At 36.5% G+C, this 18,624-nt stretch overlaps 1 protein-coding gene across 4 annotated transcripts; it reads right to left on the bottom strand.

Annotated features, from left to right (window-relative positions):
- Positions 1 to 1,534: 1,534 nt before the first annotated feature.
- Positions 1,535 to 17,810, bottom strand: LOC131155426 (protein ENDOSPERM DEFECTIVE 1-like). 4 transcript variants are annotated; one of them, XM_058108549.1, is made up of 9 exons: positions 17,508 to 17,810; positions 17,090 to 17,187; positions 15,809 to 17,012; positions 15,488 to 15,607; positions 5,425 to 5,541; positions 5,258 to 5,347; positions 4,830 to 4,937; positions 4,195 to 4,606; positions 1,535 to 1,838 (listed from the first exon to the last, which is right to left on the bottom strand). In XM_058108549.1, the coding sequence occupies exons 3-8, from the start codon at positions 16,967 to 16,969 to the stop codon at positions 4,547 to 4,549; spliced, it is 1,656 nt and encodes a 551-aa protein (XP_057964532.1). In that variant the 5' UTR covers positions 16,970 to 17,012; positions 17,090 to 17,187; positions 17,508 to 17,810; the 3' UTR covers positions 1,535 to 1,838; positions 4,195 to 4,546. The 4 variants fall into 4 exon arrangements, with proteins under 4 accessions (XP_057964532.1, XP_057964533.1, XP_057964534.1 ...); XM_058108550.1 differs by having other exon boundaries at positions 15,809 to 16,995; XM_058108551.1 differs by having other exon boundaries at positions 17,090 to 17,163; positions 17,508 to 17,739.
- Between the last annotated feature and the right edge of the window lie 814 nt (positions 17,811 to 18,624).

The raw sequence follows: 18,624 nt of genomic DNA, 5'->3' as shown, positions 1-18,624 counted from the left end.
GAAATAGCAACTGAAATATATAAATATCGTTTTCCTGCAAGTTAAATCCAAAATGACATGAATTATTGCAGTAGGCCACAGATAAGTTGGCATATGGACAATTTTATAGAATTTACAATACAAAATTGAGGACTTGAATGAAGATCACAAAAGATATGCACAAACAAACATATGCCTTTCAAACTTTACATAAAATGGGCAATTGCTAAATTGAATTAAACACAAATTAATCCTAAGTGGCAAGATGCTATAGAAGCCAAAATGATACAAAATAACACACAGGGCTGAAAATTTGAGAAAAAAAGGAGATGAAATGAGTATCCCACAATAAATGGCTGCATCCTAAAAGCCTAAAAACTTTCTTGAATAGGAAAGGAAAAAAAATGGTGAGGGAAATTTTATATTGCACAAAGCTATAACGATTGGTTGCAAAAAAGAAAAAAAAAAAAAGAGAGCTTCCTAAAAACCTAAAAAATTTGCATCAATAAATGTTTTGTGGTGCTTGCTAAAAGCCTTTATTAAAAATAAATAAATTCATGAATAGAGTAAGAAAAAATTGAAGCATAATAATAATAATAATAATAATAATAATAATAATAATAATACATCGACAACAATAATAATATCTCACAAAATGGATGCCTGCTAAAACCTAAAAGCCTAAAAAATTTAAGGGTTTTGAGCAAATCCTTCATCTCCCTGAATGACCTTGATTGGCAAGATTCGGAACAAGCAAAGTAGTTCCAGCTAGCCTCCAAGAATCATCAATCACAATAGCATCAACAATTTGGCTCCTTTGCCGGTTCATCCCACCACAAACCACAACTATTAAGTAATTGGTACTCTCCATCGTAAAATACATGCTTCACCTCCATTACTCCTTGTTGAATTCCAGGAGGGATGGTAACCGCAAACCCTCAAGATGTCGCACCACTTTTTTCCTTGTAACCAAGTACCCACATGATAATCACACCCATTTGGTATTACCACATGAGGTTGGATGAGCAGGAGTTTGGGTGAAAAAGGATTAGGGATGGTAGGATTAAGGCCCTGAGGCTTGAGCATTCTGAGAAGAAGAAAAAGAAGAAGAAGGAGAAGAAGAAGAAGAGGGGCACAAGAATTGGATCCTGAAGCACATCCATCCCTTTGAGATTTGAGGAAACATGCAATAACGATAAAAATGAATCAATTTCATGTTCATGTCCACCTTCACGCTTTTGTAATACAGAGAAGAGATATATATGCCTGAAAAGCATGCACACGGGCAAGATAAAAAAATAACATCCAAAAGTTACAAATCAAATATCTTCATTGCCCATGTCATCGATGGGCAATGAAACCCAACTTATCAACAATTGAATTCCAGGAGACAATATGCCTTGAAGTCATTCACCCGACAGCAAAAAACAAGGACAAAAAAAAAAAAGAAGCAGCTGTAGCTGTGGCATACTCAAACTTCAAAGCATAACCGGTCATCCTCGATCAAAAGCACCTCAGGAAATTGCATTTGTCGAAAAGTATGTGGGTTATCCTGTACTCAATCAAATCCTCTTTATTTCTCATGTCATCCAATGTACAAATAACATAAAAATCCATAACAAATTGAAACCCAACTTAAATCAACAATTGAAATTTTTTTATATTCCTTCCTCAAAAAAAAATAAAAAATAGAGACAACATGCCTAGAGAGTTGTTCATCCGACAGCAAAAAACAATAAACCAAAATAAGCAGTGGCACGCTCCAAACTTCTCAGCATAATTGGTCATCCTCAATCAAAAGTTCCCCGAGCTAATGCATTTGTTGAAAAGTATGTGGCCAATCCAGTACTCAATGACACCTGAAAAATGCACAAGAAAAACATTCAAATTAATAAATTTCAATAGTGAACACAAAAGCAGGTTGGAATCTCTCTTGCAAATATGGAAACTTGCCGCACATTTATATAATTTGAATGTTATTTTTTTGCTTGGACCACTGGATCTAACATTGCATGTCTACTTCTTGTTGGTTTACTTTTTGGGTATCATGGGGCAATGATAGTGTTTGACAACACTACTTCATTTACTGATAAAGTCCATTTTATATATTTTTCCAAGATGTACAATCATAGCTGATGCAGCTAGCTCATCAGCTTTTTATTTTCATCTTAAACAAAGTGAAATGACTAAGCCATAAATAGGGCGGCCCTTGAAGATTGGAATCAGTGCGAATTTTAGAAATAAGACCAATGTTTTCCTCTTCTTTTTAAATTACTGAGATCTTTCCTTTTAAAACATATATACAGTTTTGAACATATTTGACAGAATTCCAACTTTTTAATGCTATTGGCTCAGTAGATTGTCTAGAATGTCGAACCAAGCCTTCAATCCTAATTAGGTGCGGTAATTGTGTAGTACAAAAAATAATGAATTACTTCAATTATTATTATTTTGTTTTTTTATCATTTTCAATAATCTTGTTTTATTCCATTTTTCATGCAGATTGAAGAATTTGAGAAATTGTGCATCCATTGACTTTGTCTGAAAGAGCCAGTAAGCTCTTGCTCTTGCTTTCTCACTAGATAATGACTATTTTTCAAGACATGGTGGCTGATAAGCTTATGATAATCAATCATATCTTTTCCTTTGTTCATAGCTTTGTATATTGTTGATCACCCAAATTTTTAGCAAGTTACTTGATAATGACTTATAAAAAATTGAGATGCTTTGAATATATATATATATATATATATATATATATAAAATTAGAACAATAAAGTCACTGGATAATGACTCACTAAAAATGACGGTTGGAAAGTTGTCATTGGTGGAGTAGTCTTAGTGATGGCACCAAGAACATAATGCTGACATGGTACATTAGAGGGGCTTGAGTTACCCTGTTTTCACCACAAGCCTTGACCCAAGTACGTAATGATGACATGGTACATTAGAGTTGGTGATGGTAGTTAGATAAGGAGAGAGGAAATGATTTGCTTCCCCACTCCCCTGAAAACAGCAATTTTTTTGCTGTTTTCTTTATGAATAGCTGTAAAGTTTACAAAATGTTAAAATTTTTACCTTTCCTTTTTTCCATGTTTTGTTTCCTAAAGCACCAAAAATGAAGTTATTCCACAGTGCCATCCTATCAAAGCAAGGTCCAAAAGGGTAGTTCGGATATGATCCTAACAGTTATGCTGCATTTAGCAAGAAAATTCATGGCATTAGTTGTAGATTTTTATGGAATTGGACTATCAAAGCAAGGTCCAAAAGGGTAGTTCGGATATGATCCTAACAGTTATGCTGCATTTAGCAAGAAAATTCATGGCATTAGTTGTAGATTTTTATGGAATTGGACTAATGTGAATACATCATATCCACACAATTCCAAATTGAAGGCAAGGCTGTTCCAAATCCATGTTCCCAAATACAATATGAAGCATTTTTTATATGTTGGCTACTAAAGTAAAGTGCATTATTTCATTGAAATACTTTGGCTATGCTTTTATTTTTCTTTACATATATTTTCCACCATTGTTCAGCACAGCATGTCGATGGCCTCTAGCTCAGAATTTTTTTGGCTCATTTGTCAAGGATTCTGTTTCATTTTTTTAATTGCTAAAAAAAGTGAGCTAAATTATTGAAGAAAAAAATCATTGCACTATCCCCCTACCTAGGTTTATGTCAACGTGCCTTTTGTTATTTTTTCTCTTTTGTTTAATATAGTCAACAGACATAGTTTAGAAGGAAAGAAAATATACTCGCATAGAAATAAATATAAAATCATCTGTGAAGGAAAAATTGCCACTGTGCTGCTCTGCGCTCTAGCAAATGATACAGTTTTGCTTTCATTGATGCACCAATATAACCAGTGAAATAAAAAGAACAGGTGGTGAAATATAATGAGAAAAAATTAAATGCAACCAGAAGGCAGAAACTATGTATACGGTATACAAGAACAAACAGAGCTTGAGGCACAAATGCAAACTGACAAGCATAGTCAAATAATCATTTTGACAAACATTTAACAGTCATGTTAACAAAATCAGACAAACACAACATATCTAAGCGATTAGCAAACAACCAATAATACAAATTGGACAACTTAATGAAGAGGTGAAAATCTGATGCATCTTCAATTTTGCAACATGAAGAAACAAAGAAATGGAGCTAGCAGGAAAAAAGAGAGATTAGAATACTGAAACATAGTGAGATTACCTATAAATAGAAGACATGATCTTGTAATCAGTGGAGAACAAATGAACAGTGCTTGAACTCTTAGTGTCGCTTCAGCAAATATAAAAAGAGAGGGAGAGACAGATTGAGTAGAGAGGAGGGAAAATTCTGGTTTGGAAATTTTGGAGGCGCCACAAAGATATAGGGGGATTGTGGAAGCAAAGGGGGCAGTTCAGCTGTGTTTTGACCAGCGGTTGGTCTAACCGCTGCTACAAGGGGAACAAGACCAGTGGCTTTCTAAACTGCTGGTATTGCAAGTAAGACTGCTGGTTTTGGCAACCTTTAAGCGGCAGTTTTGGCAACCGCAGCAAAAAGGCCACTATGTAAAGCCCAATTATTTTGTGGTGCTAGGACACATTTGGATCATCTGGCTCCTTAAGCTGCACTCTTCCACCTGAAAAGCAGCAATCTTTCTTAGTATCAACCAAGTGGGAGATGGCATATAAGACCACATATAAGATAATGAGGTCCCTAAGTTAATTAAACTGATAAATTTGTAGAAACATACAAGTCCTACTTCTGAAAAAAATTGAGGTAGTGTTTGGGAGCATGGATTTCAGGAGCATACAAGTCTCAACAAAATTTTGGCATATAAGAGCAGTAATGGCAATGCAAACCTGTGATGTATATGTCTTGGATAACAGATCACCACATTCTTCAGTAAGGGTCCTTTCTCCCCCAAATGTTTTCGCTAATTCTGAAATCAAATTCTCTGTTTCTTCTGCCTGAATTAGACAAGCTTTTGTTAGTAGTGGACAACCAAGAATGAATGTATGCATGGAAAGACATTCACATCCCACGGATCTAGTTTTATCTAGTTGTATGTTCACAGGAATTTTATTTCATAAAACAATTTTGTTCCAGTGAAGAATAGCCTTAAAAGTGAATGGAGTTCGTGGATCCTTTGAAAAATGACAAAGGGTTATCTGGTAGAAAGATTATGTCAGTTGTTCTTATGACTTCTCAAGAATAATTGATGATGGTGGTGGTGATGATAGTAAAAAAATAATTATAATAGGAAAAAAATGAACTTATTAGCACTAACCTTTGACATGAAGCCTTGAACATGTGAAGCAATTATTTCTGTCACCTTTACTGCAGAATTTAGCGCCTCTCCTACCTCTTTTATATCAACCTGCAGTTTCCATATAACAATGTGAATAAGAAAAATTGATTCAGCTGTAAGAAGCTATGGAAGAAAACAAAACATACCCTAACACTCATGCTGATTGGAAGCTGAAGTGAGGCATTCAACAAAGCTTGAATTGCTTCTGATAGAGAAACTGAAAAATCTTCTTGGAAGGCAGACCACTCCTCCAGATATGGAATCTAAAATTAGGCCCAGAACAAAAAGTCAGTTGTGAGTAGAAAAAGGTGCATGTTAATGATTTAACATGGGCAGATAATCTTGAAAAGCCTGTAATAATTCCAAGGTGGGAAGTTACACTAAACTGATATGGAAATAACAGTCTATAGTATATAATAAATTGACACAACAAGGTTTCAAACCAGATAATAAAACAATGATTTCTTTAGACAGAACAAAAGAGGGAAGAAAAAATCCAAAATTCACAGGAAGAAGCCAATGGTTTAAGAACAGCAATAATCATACCAAATAAGTCCAAACACAACTATTGAAAAGAAGAAGCCAAAATCATAATAAAAAAATGATTTCTTTAGACAGAACAAAAGAGGGAAGAAAAAATCCAAAATTCACAAGAAGAAGCCAATGGTTTAAGAACAATGATAACCATACCAAATAAGACCAAACAACTATTGAAAAGCTTTTCAATGACCGCCCGCCAAAAAGAGTTGTTGTTTGACAAGTGATCTCTTGAAACCTGCCACAATTAGTCCCTGCATTTTTCTGGCAATCTCCACCTCACTTTTTTTTTGGCACTTCTACAACTACTACACAGCTACATGCATGTTTAATTGGGAATAGAAGCATCACAGAGGAATTCTTTTGCACTTCTTATCAAAATTGGTGATGGCACTAATGTACACCTCTCTCTCTCTCTCTCTCTCTCTATCCATGGCTATAAACAATATTGCATGAGAATTGTGGATTTGATTTTACTTATTCTCTTTATGTTTGTGCTTCTTATTACAATTGGTAGTGGCAGCACTAATGATCAAGTCATGTACACCTCTCTCTCTCTCTCTCTCTCGCTCTTTGGCTAAACAATACTAATGAGAGAAGTGGGGATTTGATTTGGTTTGTGCTCTTTATAATTTTTTTATTAAACTTCTTCTGCCTTTCTAACAGTGTTAATGCAGTGTTTACAACATGTATGACATTAAACAAACTTTGTTTATGATTTAAAACACTGCTTGAAATGTTTTAATTGATTTTACTTATTCTCTTTATGTTTGTGCTTCTTATCACAATTGGTAGTGGCAGCACTAATGATCAAGTCATGTACACCTCTCTCTCTCTCTCTCTTTCTCTCTCTCTCTCTCTCTCTCTCTCTCGCTCTCTAGCTAAACAATACTAATGAGAGAAGTGGGGATTTGATTTGGTTTGTGCTCTTTATAACTTTTTTATTAAACTTCTTCTGCCTTTCTAACAGTGTTAATGCAGTGTTTACGACATGTCTGACATTAAACAAACTTTGTTAATGATTTAAAACACTGCTTGAAATGTTTTAATTGGATGAAATGACACTAATGAGAAATACTTTTTTCTTTCTCATTATTATTATTGTTAGCCTTGTTGGCTACACTATCATGGTTTATGTGTTTTGATGATATTAACCTACTCGTTGTTCCTAGTGCATTCCATCTTTGCAGATTATGTTTTAATTGGATGAAATGACACTAATAAGAAATACTTTTTTCTTTCTCATTATTATTATTGTTAGCCTTGTTGGCTACACTATTATGGTTTATGTGTTTTGATGATATTAACCTACTCGTTGTTCCTAGTGCATTCCATTTTTGCAAGTTAATATTAACCTGTTTAGTACAGGTTCAAGGGACGAATACTTGAAGTATTGATCAAAAGTCAAAGATTGGACAGAGTTGATAATCGAAAAGATCAAAAGGTCACGTACTTGGATGGACCCAAGCACAACCAAAGGGAGCTTAATGTTGGACTTTATGTAATGGGAGTGTGTTTGAGGTATTATACCTTCTAAATCTTGCAGTTTTGTTTCATACATAATTTCCGAGCAAGAGTTGAGCAATTTGCAGTTTATAGGAATTGCACTAAAATCACAAACTCAACTTTCATGGTTTTCAAACTTAAACTTAAGAGTTTGTTAAATGAATAAAAAATTCAAATATGTTTTCTAAAGGGACAAGTTTTCAAACATCTTGATATTTTGAACATCTTCATACTTAGTCTTGGTTTTATCAAAATGAGTCTTATGTCCTAAGGGTACAAAGAAAATAAAGGACATAATAAGCATATAAGATATCTAAATGAGTTTTCAAATATGTATTCATAAAACAAGATATCTTATATTCATGGGGAAACTCACTTGGACAAGTTTTAATCTTCATTAGACTTAATATATTTCATATACTTTTGTCCAAAAATGTTTTAAGTCATTAAAAGGCTTTTTGACAAGGAAAAACAAAGCAATCGTCATTAACGTAGTGCAGCCTTGAGTCCTGAACACTCTTCAGTATTTGGGGCATAATTTTTGCTAGAAAAGTCCAAAAAGGACGATCTTGGTGTCCACAACTTTCATGTTGATGACTTTTTCTGATTCAGGGCACTCCTCGATGAACACAAGGGATTTGTCGACGAGTCGCAGTGTGTGACTAGTCCACGAGAGCAGGGGACTAGTCGACAAGTCCAATGGGCAGAACTGCTCCAACGGGCGGAAAACGGCTAATTTACCAAATAAAATATCTTTTCTTCCCCCCAACGGCTATTTTAACGACTCCTTTTACTCTTGGGCTATAAATACAAGCTATTAGACTTGTATTAACATGGTTTTGAAGGTTTTTGATCATTCTTAGTGAAAAATATCTTTTTATACCAAAACCTAAGCACCTAGCACTTTGCATTGTTGTTCTTCATTCACAAGTGCTTCTCTCTTGCTCTTTAATTGTGTTTGATTCATTACATGAGAGATAGTATGAGGTTTGCTTTGTATTTAATATTTGCATCATATTGTATTTTCATCATCTTCTTGTAAAGGTTCTTTGGGAACCGTGTGGTGAAGGTTCTTTGTGAACTGAAGAGGCTCTTTGTGAGCGGGAAGGGATTTGTTCCCGAGTGAAGGCTCTTTGTGAGCGTGGTAGGGATTTGTTCTTGAGTTGTAAGGCTTCTCCGCCAGTGAAAGAGTACCTTAGTGGATTTTTGGAATCCTTGGGTTGATCCCAAGGCGTGGACGTAAGTTTGGTGCCAAACCACGTAAAAATACTAGTGTTGATTTTCTCTACCCTTCTCTTCATTTTATTTGCCTTGTGCATGATTTACATTTACTTATAGTGTGATATAATTGCTTGCCATCTTGCCAAGAGTTTTTATTTTGTAGAGAAATACGCATTCCGTGAAAAGAGTTCACCCCCTTCTAGACTATATACTCCCGGGACTAGGACGACTAACAATTATTGTCCATTAAAATTCATAAAAAATTTAATTTTGTTTTTGCTACTCAATGGAAACAAGAAAGGAAATAAGAGGATGTTAGCATACATATTTAAATTATATGTGAGGCTTAGAATCTAATTCTTAACTCTCTCTCTAGAAAATTCTCCCTCTTATGAAGGTTCTTTGTGAACTGAAGAGGCTCTTTGTGAGCGGGAAGGGATTTGTTCCCGAGTGAAGGCTCTTTGTGAGCGTGGTAGGGATTTGTTCTTGAGTTGTAAGGCATCTCCGCCAGTGAAAGAGTACCTTAGTGGATTTTTGGAATCCTTGGGTTGATCCCAAGGCGTGGACGTAAGTTTGGTGCCAAACCACGTAAAAATACTAGTGTTGATTTTCTCTACCCTTCTCTTCATTTTATTTGCCTTGTGCATGATTTACATTTACTTATAGTGTGATATAATTGCTTGCCATCTTGCCAAGAGTTTTTATTTTGTAGAGAAATACGCATTCCGTGAAAAGAGTCTATTCACCCCCTTCTAGACTATATACTCCCGGGACTAGGACGACTAACAATTATTGTCCATTAAAATTCATAAAAAATTTAATTTTGTTTTTGCTACTCAATGGAAACAAGAAAGGAAATAAGAGGATGTTAGCATACATATTTAAATTATATGTGAGGCTTAGAATCTAATTCTTAACTCTCTCTCTAGAAAATTCTCCCTCTTTCTAGAACCTTCTTGCAGCCGCCTTTCATGATGGCCATGACTGACACCTCAATGGGGGCATACAGACTAAATGAGGTTGGTTATATAATTGAGTCTGCTCCCCTTCCGCTTTTAAGTATAGTGTGAAAAGTGCGAGATATACTTGAGTGTGAGTGCTTTGGTGTGGATACTATTAGCACCGGAGGAGCCCATGGGTGGGCTTGATACACATGGATGAACACCAACTTGACCCAAAAGTTTAACCCCATTAGGTCTTAGGGCCAACCATGTATATAAGCACCCATCATCCACTCAAATTTTTCAATGTGGGACAAACTCACAAGTGGAATTCTCAACAATCTCCCCTTCACTTGTGAGTTCCAACTACCCCCCTTTGAACGGAAACCATCTCCCTAATCCAATTCCCCAACAGTTGCTCAAGTGAGCCTTACCACTAGCGCCTTACATGCGTCGGATTGCATTCCACGTGCCTCCGAACCAATCTTACCTCTCACGTCTTGACTCTATTTAGATCCATCCATCCCAACAGTTGCTCAAGTGGGCCTTACCACTAGCGCCTTACATGCGTCGGATTGCATTCCACCTGCCTCTGAACCAATCTTACCTCTCACGTTTTGACCCTATTCAGATCCATCCCTAGCCTAGATGATCCTTATTGGCCCGACCACACACTTGGTCCTCCAATTGTTAGCATGTCAGGAGAATTAGTTTCATGTCTCGACTTTTTACAATGTCGCTCACCTAGAGTTACGAACCATCGGCTCTAATATCACTTGTTAGCACCGGAGGAGCCCATGGGTGGGCTTGATACACATGAATGAACACCAACTTGACCCAAAAGCTTAAGCCAATTAGGTCTTGGGCCCAACCATGTATATAAGCACCCATCATCCACTCAAATTTTCCAATGTGGGACAAACTCACAATTGGAATTCTCAACAGGTATGTGTACGTGCTAAGCACCAAAATTTGTTTGGATATAAAATTAGTGTTCTCACCACTGGCATTTGTCAACAAGTGGTCTTGCAATCATGGACTTGCAGAGGTTGTGGTTCAAGGACATTCTCCTAGTTTGCAACTTGGGACTGTGCAGCAGGTGTTGGTACAGGTATATAGGTGCCGAGCACCAAAGATTTGTTTGGACGTAAAATTAACATTCCTTCTACTTGCAATTATTAACAACAAGTGGTCCAGCACTCTTGAACTCACACAGATATTGTTGTACAGGATATTCTACTAGTGTGCAGTTGGTCTGGACCAGGCTTACTTGGTTGAGTGTGGTCATCACAAAGTCACAATGGCAACTTCAGCTAGAAACATTGAGAAGCTCAACAACAATAATTACAATAATTGAAGCATTGGCATGCAGTTTTACTTGTTTGGATATGACTTGTCACAGATTTTGCAGTAGTCACACCGCACACCACCAACACAAGATATTGTTAAATAAATAGAAAGTGAAGGTCAGCAGGGAATTGCATGTAAGGTGAGCTTCTGTCTATTTTTCAACAAGATATTTGTGAAGAATTTTCACAAACTAAACCTTGAAAGTAACACATTTCAATGAACAGAATTATTATTCAAGGCCTTAGTTGGAATAGAAGAGTGGAAAATATATCAGCCAACGAAGAGGCGCTTTGAACAAAACTAGGAAATGCCCTGAGCCTTTCTGAAGGGTGAGGGAAAACCTGCTTAAAAGAAAAAGATAAATCAACTAATCAAGAAACAAGGCCAAATGATTGGCAAAAGAGACAAGAAGAAAGGAGATTGCAGCAAGTCGGAGCTTGACAACTCATAAGATATAAGAAAATGAAGAATATTGGGGGTAAAATAATTGTTATAACTGTGGTAACATAGGATACTTCACTTGGAAGTTGGGATTATTGGTACAAATAAGCAGAATGGAATGTTGGAACATCTATCCAAAATACGATGAGACAAGACTTTGAAGCATCCTCTGCAATAATAGATGATGTGTCAAATGAGGAGCATGACTGAAACTAATTTATAAAAATAGTGATTGGATAGTTGATTTTGAATGTTCTAGTCACTTCAAGGTGCACTAGAGCTAATAATCGATGGGTCAAATGAAGAGCATGACTGAAACTAATTAATTAAAATAGTGATTTGATAGTTGATTTTGAATGTTCCAATCACTTCAAGGTGCACTAGAAATTAGATCCTAATCACTTCAAGGTGCACCCAAACTGCACTAAAAATGAAGGCTCAATCAAGGCTCGCCTCAAGGCAAGGCACCTTGAGGCTCAAACTAAGATACCAAATTCCAGAAAGACTAACGGATTACGTGTTGAGGCAAACGCCTTTTGTGCCTTTTTAGTTGAGGCTTACGTATTTTGGGTGTGTGATTCTCAAGTTGGATTTGGCTAGAACATCTTAACTACCTGTTTATATAAAAGGAATGTAATATTATGAGTTGATTTCTAAAACACTTGAACTTCAATCTTCCCATGATTGCTAAGTTGTATCTTACATCAAGAAATAATTTGAACTTTGTAATGGTATAGCTATCTCTTGCCATGATTAACGTCGTGAATTCAAGTTAGCCATTTTTGAATGGCAAACAGGTAGTTTGGAAAGTATAATTATTCTCACTTTATATTTGTGATTTTCTTATTTTTCTTAATTTTTGAAATATATGTAATTTATTAGTTCTATCCAAAAATATAATTGCCAGAAGGCTTATGTCCCAATGCCTCAAGGCTTATGCCTCGCCTCTTAAGGGTTGAAACACCTTGCCTTATGCCTTCGCCTTTTAAAACATCGCATCCTACTATGGGAGGATGACAGATGGGAGTATATCTACTTAAGAAAATGATGAGGAAGTCGATGCTCAAAGGTCTCCCCCCATTTAGATGTAGCAAACATTGCATGCACTGCAGGAAAGAACATCAAAATCACGAATTTCACATTAGGAGTCAAAGTTTGAAGCTACAAAAGCCTCTTAAACTTGTTCACCTAGATGGCTGTCCACCAACTACTTTTTTTACAAGATAACATTAATTGATCATTTCTCCAAGTACATTTGGCTGGTTCTTTCAAATTTATTAGGAGCATTTTACAAATTTAAGGAGTTTAGGGAGATGATGGGAAAAAAAATAGGCGAAAAAGTGGTGCCTACGCACACATTTTGGACCGAAAGGGAGGCTATGATTTTTAATGGCAAAGCTACTCCCTCATGTCTTCCTTGGGATAGAGCTATTTTCCTTTCTTCCTTTTGGGCTCCCTCTTTTGTTTTTGTTTTTTTTTTTGGGGGGGTTGTTATCATCTACTCTTTAGAGGGACTAGAGGGGAGCTTTTCATTGTAACTTTTATTTCATATGTTTTGGGGAGGATATCTTATCTTCTACCCCTTCATGTTCATGAATTTCTTCTTCTATAAATAATAGTGGTGTCTACACACACAAATAACCAAACAAAGTAAAGTACACATCAAAGGCGTTCTAAGACTATCTGCAAGAAGGAATGCAATGTACACTGAAAGTTGACTTGTTTAGACAAATAAAAAAGGAAAAAAAAAAAAAAAAAGAAGAAGAAGAAAGAAGCACCATCTTCCAAAAATATAAAGTATATACCATATGCCAAGAATGTCCTATTGCAATTTTAGGCTGAATTCACAAAGGCAACAATATATATGAAGCAAGGTTGGGATATGTCCCACCCTTTGAGAAGCCATGGGAACATCGAACCAGCGATAATTCACTTTTGAGAATAAGGTTGTGCATGATATACACTTAGATCCCACAATAGGTCAACACTATTCTTAAAGGAATTTGGGGTTCGATAATGTGTTATCATTATGGTGGTCAACATAGCCACTATTGTTGATATAATAGAAATTGAGAAGTTTGTTGCAAAAGAAAATGCATAAAGTGTCCAACCAAGCCAAGAGAATAGTTGAGGCAGAAAGGCAAAGTCAGTTTGAAGAGTTAAAAAAGAAAAAAAAGCTTCTCTCCTCAACTTTAGCTTCACAGATTGACTAGACAACAAAAAGCCAAACTTTAAATATGCAAATGCATCTTTAACTAACAAAGGTGGAGAACAAGTGCCAATTACATATTGCTAATTAATGAGTTTATAAAGTGAAGATTTGAATTAATGGATTAATAGAAAAGTGTAAGCCTTGATATGGGCAAAATTTGCTACTATTAATGATGAGATATTTAAGCCAATAGCAAAAATTACCACAATATATGTTCATCATGCTGCTTGTCATATCTAGTAAGCCTTGGAGGTTTAGACACACAAACATAAAGAATGTAGTTCTTGCATGGAGAGTTGGATCAAGACATATATATTGCCTAAAGGGTTTGATAGTAGTATGCAAAATAGAGAGAGGTGCTTAAATGCGAAATTCAAGTTTTTTTATGAAGACCAAGAAAGGAAGGTCTGCACTAGTGCTTGTCTATGTGACCATCATTGAAGATGGAAAAAAAAAATGCATTAAATGGAATGAATTTTTTTAACTCACTTCCAAATGAAGGATCTTGTTAGGGCCACGAAGGGCTTTGTGTTAACATGGTAAGTGAAATACCTTCAAAAAAGTTGAGGTGGATTGATCCAACTGATAATTAAAATGTTAGAGGATATGAGATAGTGAATAAGGTTATAACACCCCTCCGTTTGTCAGAGGATATTGTCCAAGATCGTGCAAATTGAATATGAGATAGTGAATAAGGTTATAACAACCCTCCATTTGTCAGAGGATATTGTCCAAGATCGTGCAAATTGGCAGAAAAGGGTTCATGTAGCCGACTCCACCTAGTGGATCTTAAGGCTTGATTAAGGTTGTTGTTTTTGTTACTATATTATTAGTTGATTTATGCAGAAGTCGAAGAAGATCCATTTGGATGCACTACAACGACAATTGAGGTATGAGAAAGAAACTATTGATCTTTAGCTTTTAGACAAGAAAGGAGGAATGTGTGAAATATTCGACATTATAATGCCGATTATGATGGATACTATGATACATGCCATTTGTTTTCAACCTTGGTTTTGAAGTAATCTCTTGGAGTATTTAGGGATATTGCAATTTGTGGAGGATTCCTTACAACCATATCTGCTGCAACTACGTTGTGTTAGCTAATCAATGATATGCTTTGCGTACATCCTGATATTCCATGCAAGAGCTAAGCATATGGAGGTGCAATATCACTTCAATAGGGAGAAAGTATAGTAGGCAATATCAAAATGAAACACATTACGACTCAACATTAGATTATGAATATGTTTAGGTCCCAATGATCTTAAGTTTGAATAGTTCCAAAGCCAACTTGGTGTAACTATTAGATAGGTGTTAAGAGAGAGTAGTTTTGAGAGAGAGACCACCATCTCTCCCTCTCTCCCTCTCCTCTCCGGAACATTCTTGTCACCTTCCATAGTGGCCACAATAGTTGCCTTAATGGAGGCATCCAAAATAAAGAATTGAGCTCCTCCAACTTCATCAGGGCCAACCTCCTCATGGATGTAAGAAAAACTATGAGGTGTAGTGCGAGATATACTTGAGTTTGAGTGAGTGCATAATACTTGGTTGTGAAGGTGCTGTGCACATTAATTTGTTCACATATAATCATAAAATAAGTGTTCTCACCACTTGCAATTGACAATGTGATTGTTTACGGATTTGTATGCGTCATTCCACTTCAATTTGTAGCCTATTTTTTAAGTCATTTGAAAAATACACTAAGCAAGTAAAAACTGGATGAATGATATGATTTGGGTTGGTGGTGGGGGGAGGGGTGTGGAGATCCTGATACTGATTTTTGCAAGCTGTCCAAAAGTAGGCTCAGTTCCACTGGGAGATGTAAATGCTGTAAAAGATGCTTAAAAGTGAGTTACAGTGGGTCTGCATGCACATGCAAAGGTTCTACAAAATGTCAAAACATCTAGGTGTGAAATGCTATTTCTTCCATTGGAATTTCTAATATAGCATACTGCAGAACGTCAAAGCATAAGCATAGCCATAGAGGCATAGTCTTACTTGAGATTCAAGAATTGCTGACAGAGTGTTTGTTCTTTGCAAAAACCCAAGTTCTATCCGTTTACTCTTCACAGAATCACACAATTGGGATATCTTGACCCCAAGAGAATGAAGTGTTATCTGCAATAAAACAGGTAGAAGAAATATTATTATTCGAAAGGAAAAAAAAAAAAAAAGGTGCTTGAGATGTTTGCAAGAAAAAGGAGAATATGTCAATGAAGGTTTATCTGAAAAATTTAAACAGAAAATGTGTCATTGGACTTTTGACACTTGCATATATGTTTAGTCCGATAACAGAGGATAGCATGGCAACAGACAAACCTCACTGTCACTTTGCTGAGCCTGGTTGGAGGCCTCTGCTTTTGCATTGGTATATCTCCACTGCAGATAGCGGTTGTGGAGGAGTCTCAGAGTGTGCACATCTTCCTGATGATTGGATACCCTTTTCCCCTTCCCCAGCTTTGTGCATGCGGGAACTGGAGGCAGCGCATAGTTTGTACATGTCTTGGGTTTTTCACAACTTGACAACGGCAAATTTAGAGAACGGGTGAAAGGGGAAGAAGAAACCTTAGAAGAAGTAGAATCAACAGAACTGGCATTAGCCCTACTGCTGCTGCAGCTGCTGCTGATTTTTTCAGCCAGCATTAATCTAGTAGACATAGTGGGCAACAAATCAACCTCTGGCATGGAAGAGCGCAAACATGGAGTTGCATTTATGGACGAAGAAGAAGAAGATGAAGAAGAAGAAGAGGAGGAGGTAGAAGATGAAGGATGCTCTTCTTGAGATATTGAAGCTGCACTGATGACGACAGCCTTGTTTTGAGCTGGTATTGAAGACATCATGCCGCTTGCTTGTAAAAGCTTTGCAGCAGCTGTGTAATTGGCAGAAAACGACCTCTGCTGCTGCTGCTGCTGCGTGAGTCTGAATCTTGATGGGACAATGGTTGCCATGGGCGTGTCAGGCCTCGATGAGGCAGCAGGGGTTCTTGAGGAGTTTCTCGAGGGAATCTGCTGAATTAATTCTGCTCTGCCCCCTCCGTTCTCTTTGAGAAGCTTTGCAGTTACACGCTGTTGTGGCTGTTGTTGTTGTTGCTGTTTCCTTTGAGAGGTGACGTTTTGGGGAGGAGCTTTCAAGTGGGATGATGGCAGTGGAGTTCCTAACCGCTGAAATTGAGTGGTCTCGGAGGGCCTGTTCTCATCAGCACAGCACAAGGGATCCATCTCCAGGTGCCGTCGCCTCCTTTGCACAGAGGTCGAGCGCGGCTTTGGTTGATGAAATTCCATGGTAGTTGCTTTAGAGAGTGGGGATTTGGAAGGCATAAGATCAACAGAGGAGAAGGAGCTGCAAGAGCTAGAAACAGCCGGAGACATGAACCTGGAGCTGACCTCTCTGACCCTCGGCCGCCGCTGAGTAGGTGGCGGAGGAGGAGGAGGGGGATGATGAGGACTCAGGTCTTCTCCCGACTTACAAACCTCCTCCATCACTTTTTTTTTAATTGTTTGATTACCTAGAAAAATGCAAGAGCTAAAGAAGAAGAGATCCTTACATGGGGAAACTGGAAACTGAATTGATTTAAATCCAAATCAGACACCATGAGTTACCTCTGGGTATCGATAGGTGAGGGGCTATGTTTTGGTTTCGCTTCCTATTCTCCGATCAGGTGCAATCAACTTCCCTGCAATCATCATCCACATACCAACTGAAAAACACCAAAAAAAAAGTGGCGAGAGGATAAAAAAAATCAGATTTCTACTCATTGAGGCATTTAATCAAACAGCTTAGTATATGGGCAGATCACACACATCAAGAAAAATGATGATAGGCAACAAAAAATCATACATCTTATGAAAGGGAATAATTTTAAAATTCATCAACTGTGTTTGCATCCAAAAAATCAACAAATATATATATGCAACTAAGGGAGCAAATGAAATTATTCCATTGAGAACGAATACAGCTGCTGAAGGAAAAGGAAAAATACATAAATAAAATAGAAGCATAGCTAACTTGTTCTATTACCTTCAAAGCTTTCCAATACTTCTATTGTTGAAGATTTCGACTCATGGGGAGAAATCTAAGCTGAAAGATGCGCAAATGGGACCTTATATGCCCTAACGCTCCTGAGCCGGTGAACCTGCTGCTTGTCGGAGCTTATGCGGAGGTGTCGCAACAGAGAGAGGGGTGGCGAGGGGCAGACAGAGAAAGGGAGGAACAGGAAATGAATTATTGAATTCAGATTTGGTTTCATTTTGGTTTCGGATCTGTTTAAAATTTCAAAATAAGAACTAGCCGTTGGGTGTTCTCCGCTGAAACGGTACTGTCATAATTAAAATTTTTTTGGCAAATTTAAACTTAAATATTAGCATTCGTGGAAAAAATAAAAAATAAAAAGAAAAAGCTAGCCGTTATGCTGTTCTCTGCTGTAACGACTCCATGTTTGTTCCTCTCGTAATTAAATATTTTGGGCTAATTAAAACTTAAAAGGTAGCATTGTCTCCCAACGATTTGGAAATAATATTGTACGGATTTTTTGAAGTTTGAAAAGTAATAGGATATTTGACCCTGGTCACAAATTTTTTTAGAAATTTGAAATGTGATATTATTGGGTATCTATATTTGGAAACTAATATTTTAAATTTTGAAATAAGAACTTATTCATTATTGTATGAAATCATTTATTATTTATTATTTATTATTTATTATTTTTTTTAATTCTGATCAACTATATGCTGTTGATATAATTTTCATGATAAGTTGAAACTATATAGGTTCATCTCGAATAGTTATTTCTAGTTAACTATACGTATTATTTATTTATAGAATCCTGGTATAATTTGGGTGACTTCAATGAAAAATATGCACATTAGCAAAATAAAAAGAAACAACTAACAGTCAAAAGCTACAAATCAAATCTCTTCATTTCCCGTATCATCTTCCATGTGTATATGACATAAAAATCTATAACCAATTCAAAATTTGTTTGTATTCTTTATCCAAAATAAATAAATAAAAAGAAGACAATATGCCTTGAGACGTTTATCCAACAGTAGAAAACAACAAATAAAAATAAGCAGTAATACGCTCCAAATGTCTCAGCATGATTGGTCATCCTTGGTAAAAAATTGTCTCGAGCAAA

Source organism: Malania oleifera, chromosome 5, assembly GCF_029873635.1.
Source record: "Malania oleifera isolate guangnan ecotype guangnan chromosome 5, ASM2987363v1, whole genome shotgun sequence".
In the NCBI taxonomy this organism is placed as follows: domain Eukaryota; kingdom Viridiplantae; phylum Streptophyta; class Magnoliopsida; order Santalales; family Ximeniaceae; genus Malania; species Malania oleifera.
Note: the sequence above shows the minus strand (reverse complement) of the source record. Positions and strands in the feature narration are given on the sequence as shown.

Coding starts and splice junctions, on each gene's coding strand:
- LOC131155426 (XM_058108549.1), bottom strand. CDS start 16,969: ATGGAGGAGGTTTGTAAGTCGGGAGAAGACCTGAGTCCTCATCATCCC. Junction 4,938..5,257: donor TTCAAGGCTTCATGTCAAAG/GTTAGTGCTAAT, acceptor TGTCTAATTCAG/GCAGAAGAAACAGAGAATTT. Junction 4,607..4,829: donor CCAAGACATATACATCACAG/GTTTGCATTGCC, acceptor GCTGCTTTTCAG/GTGGAAGAGTGCAGCTTAAG.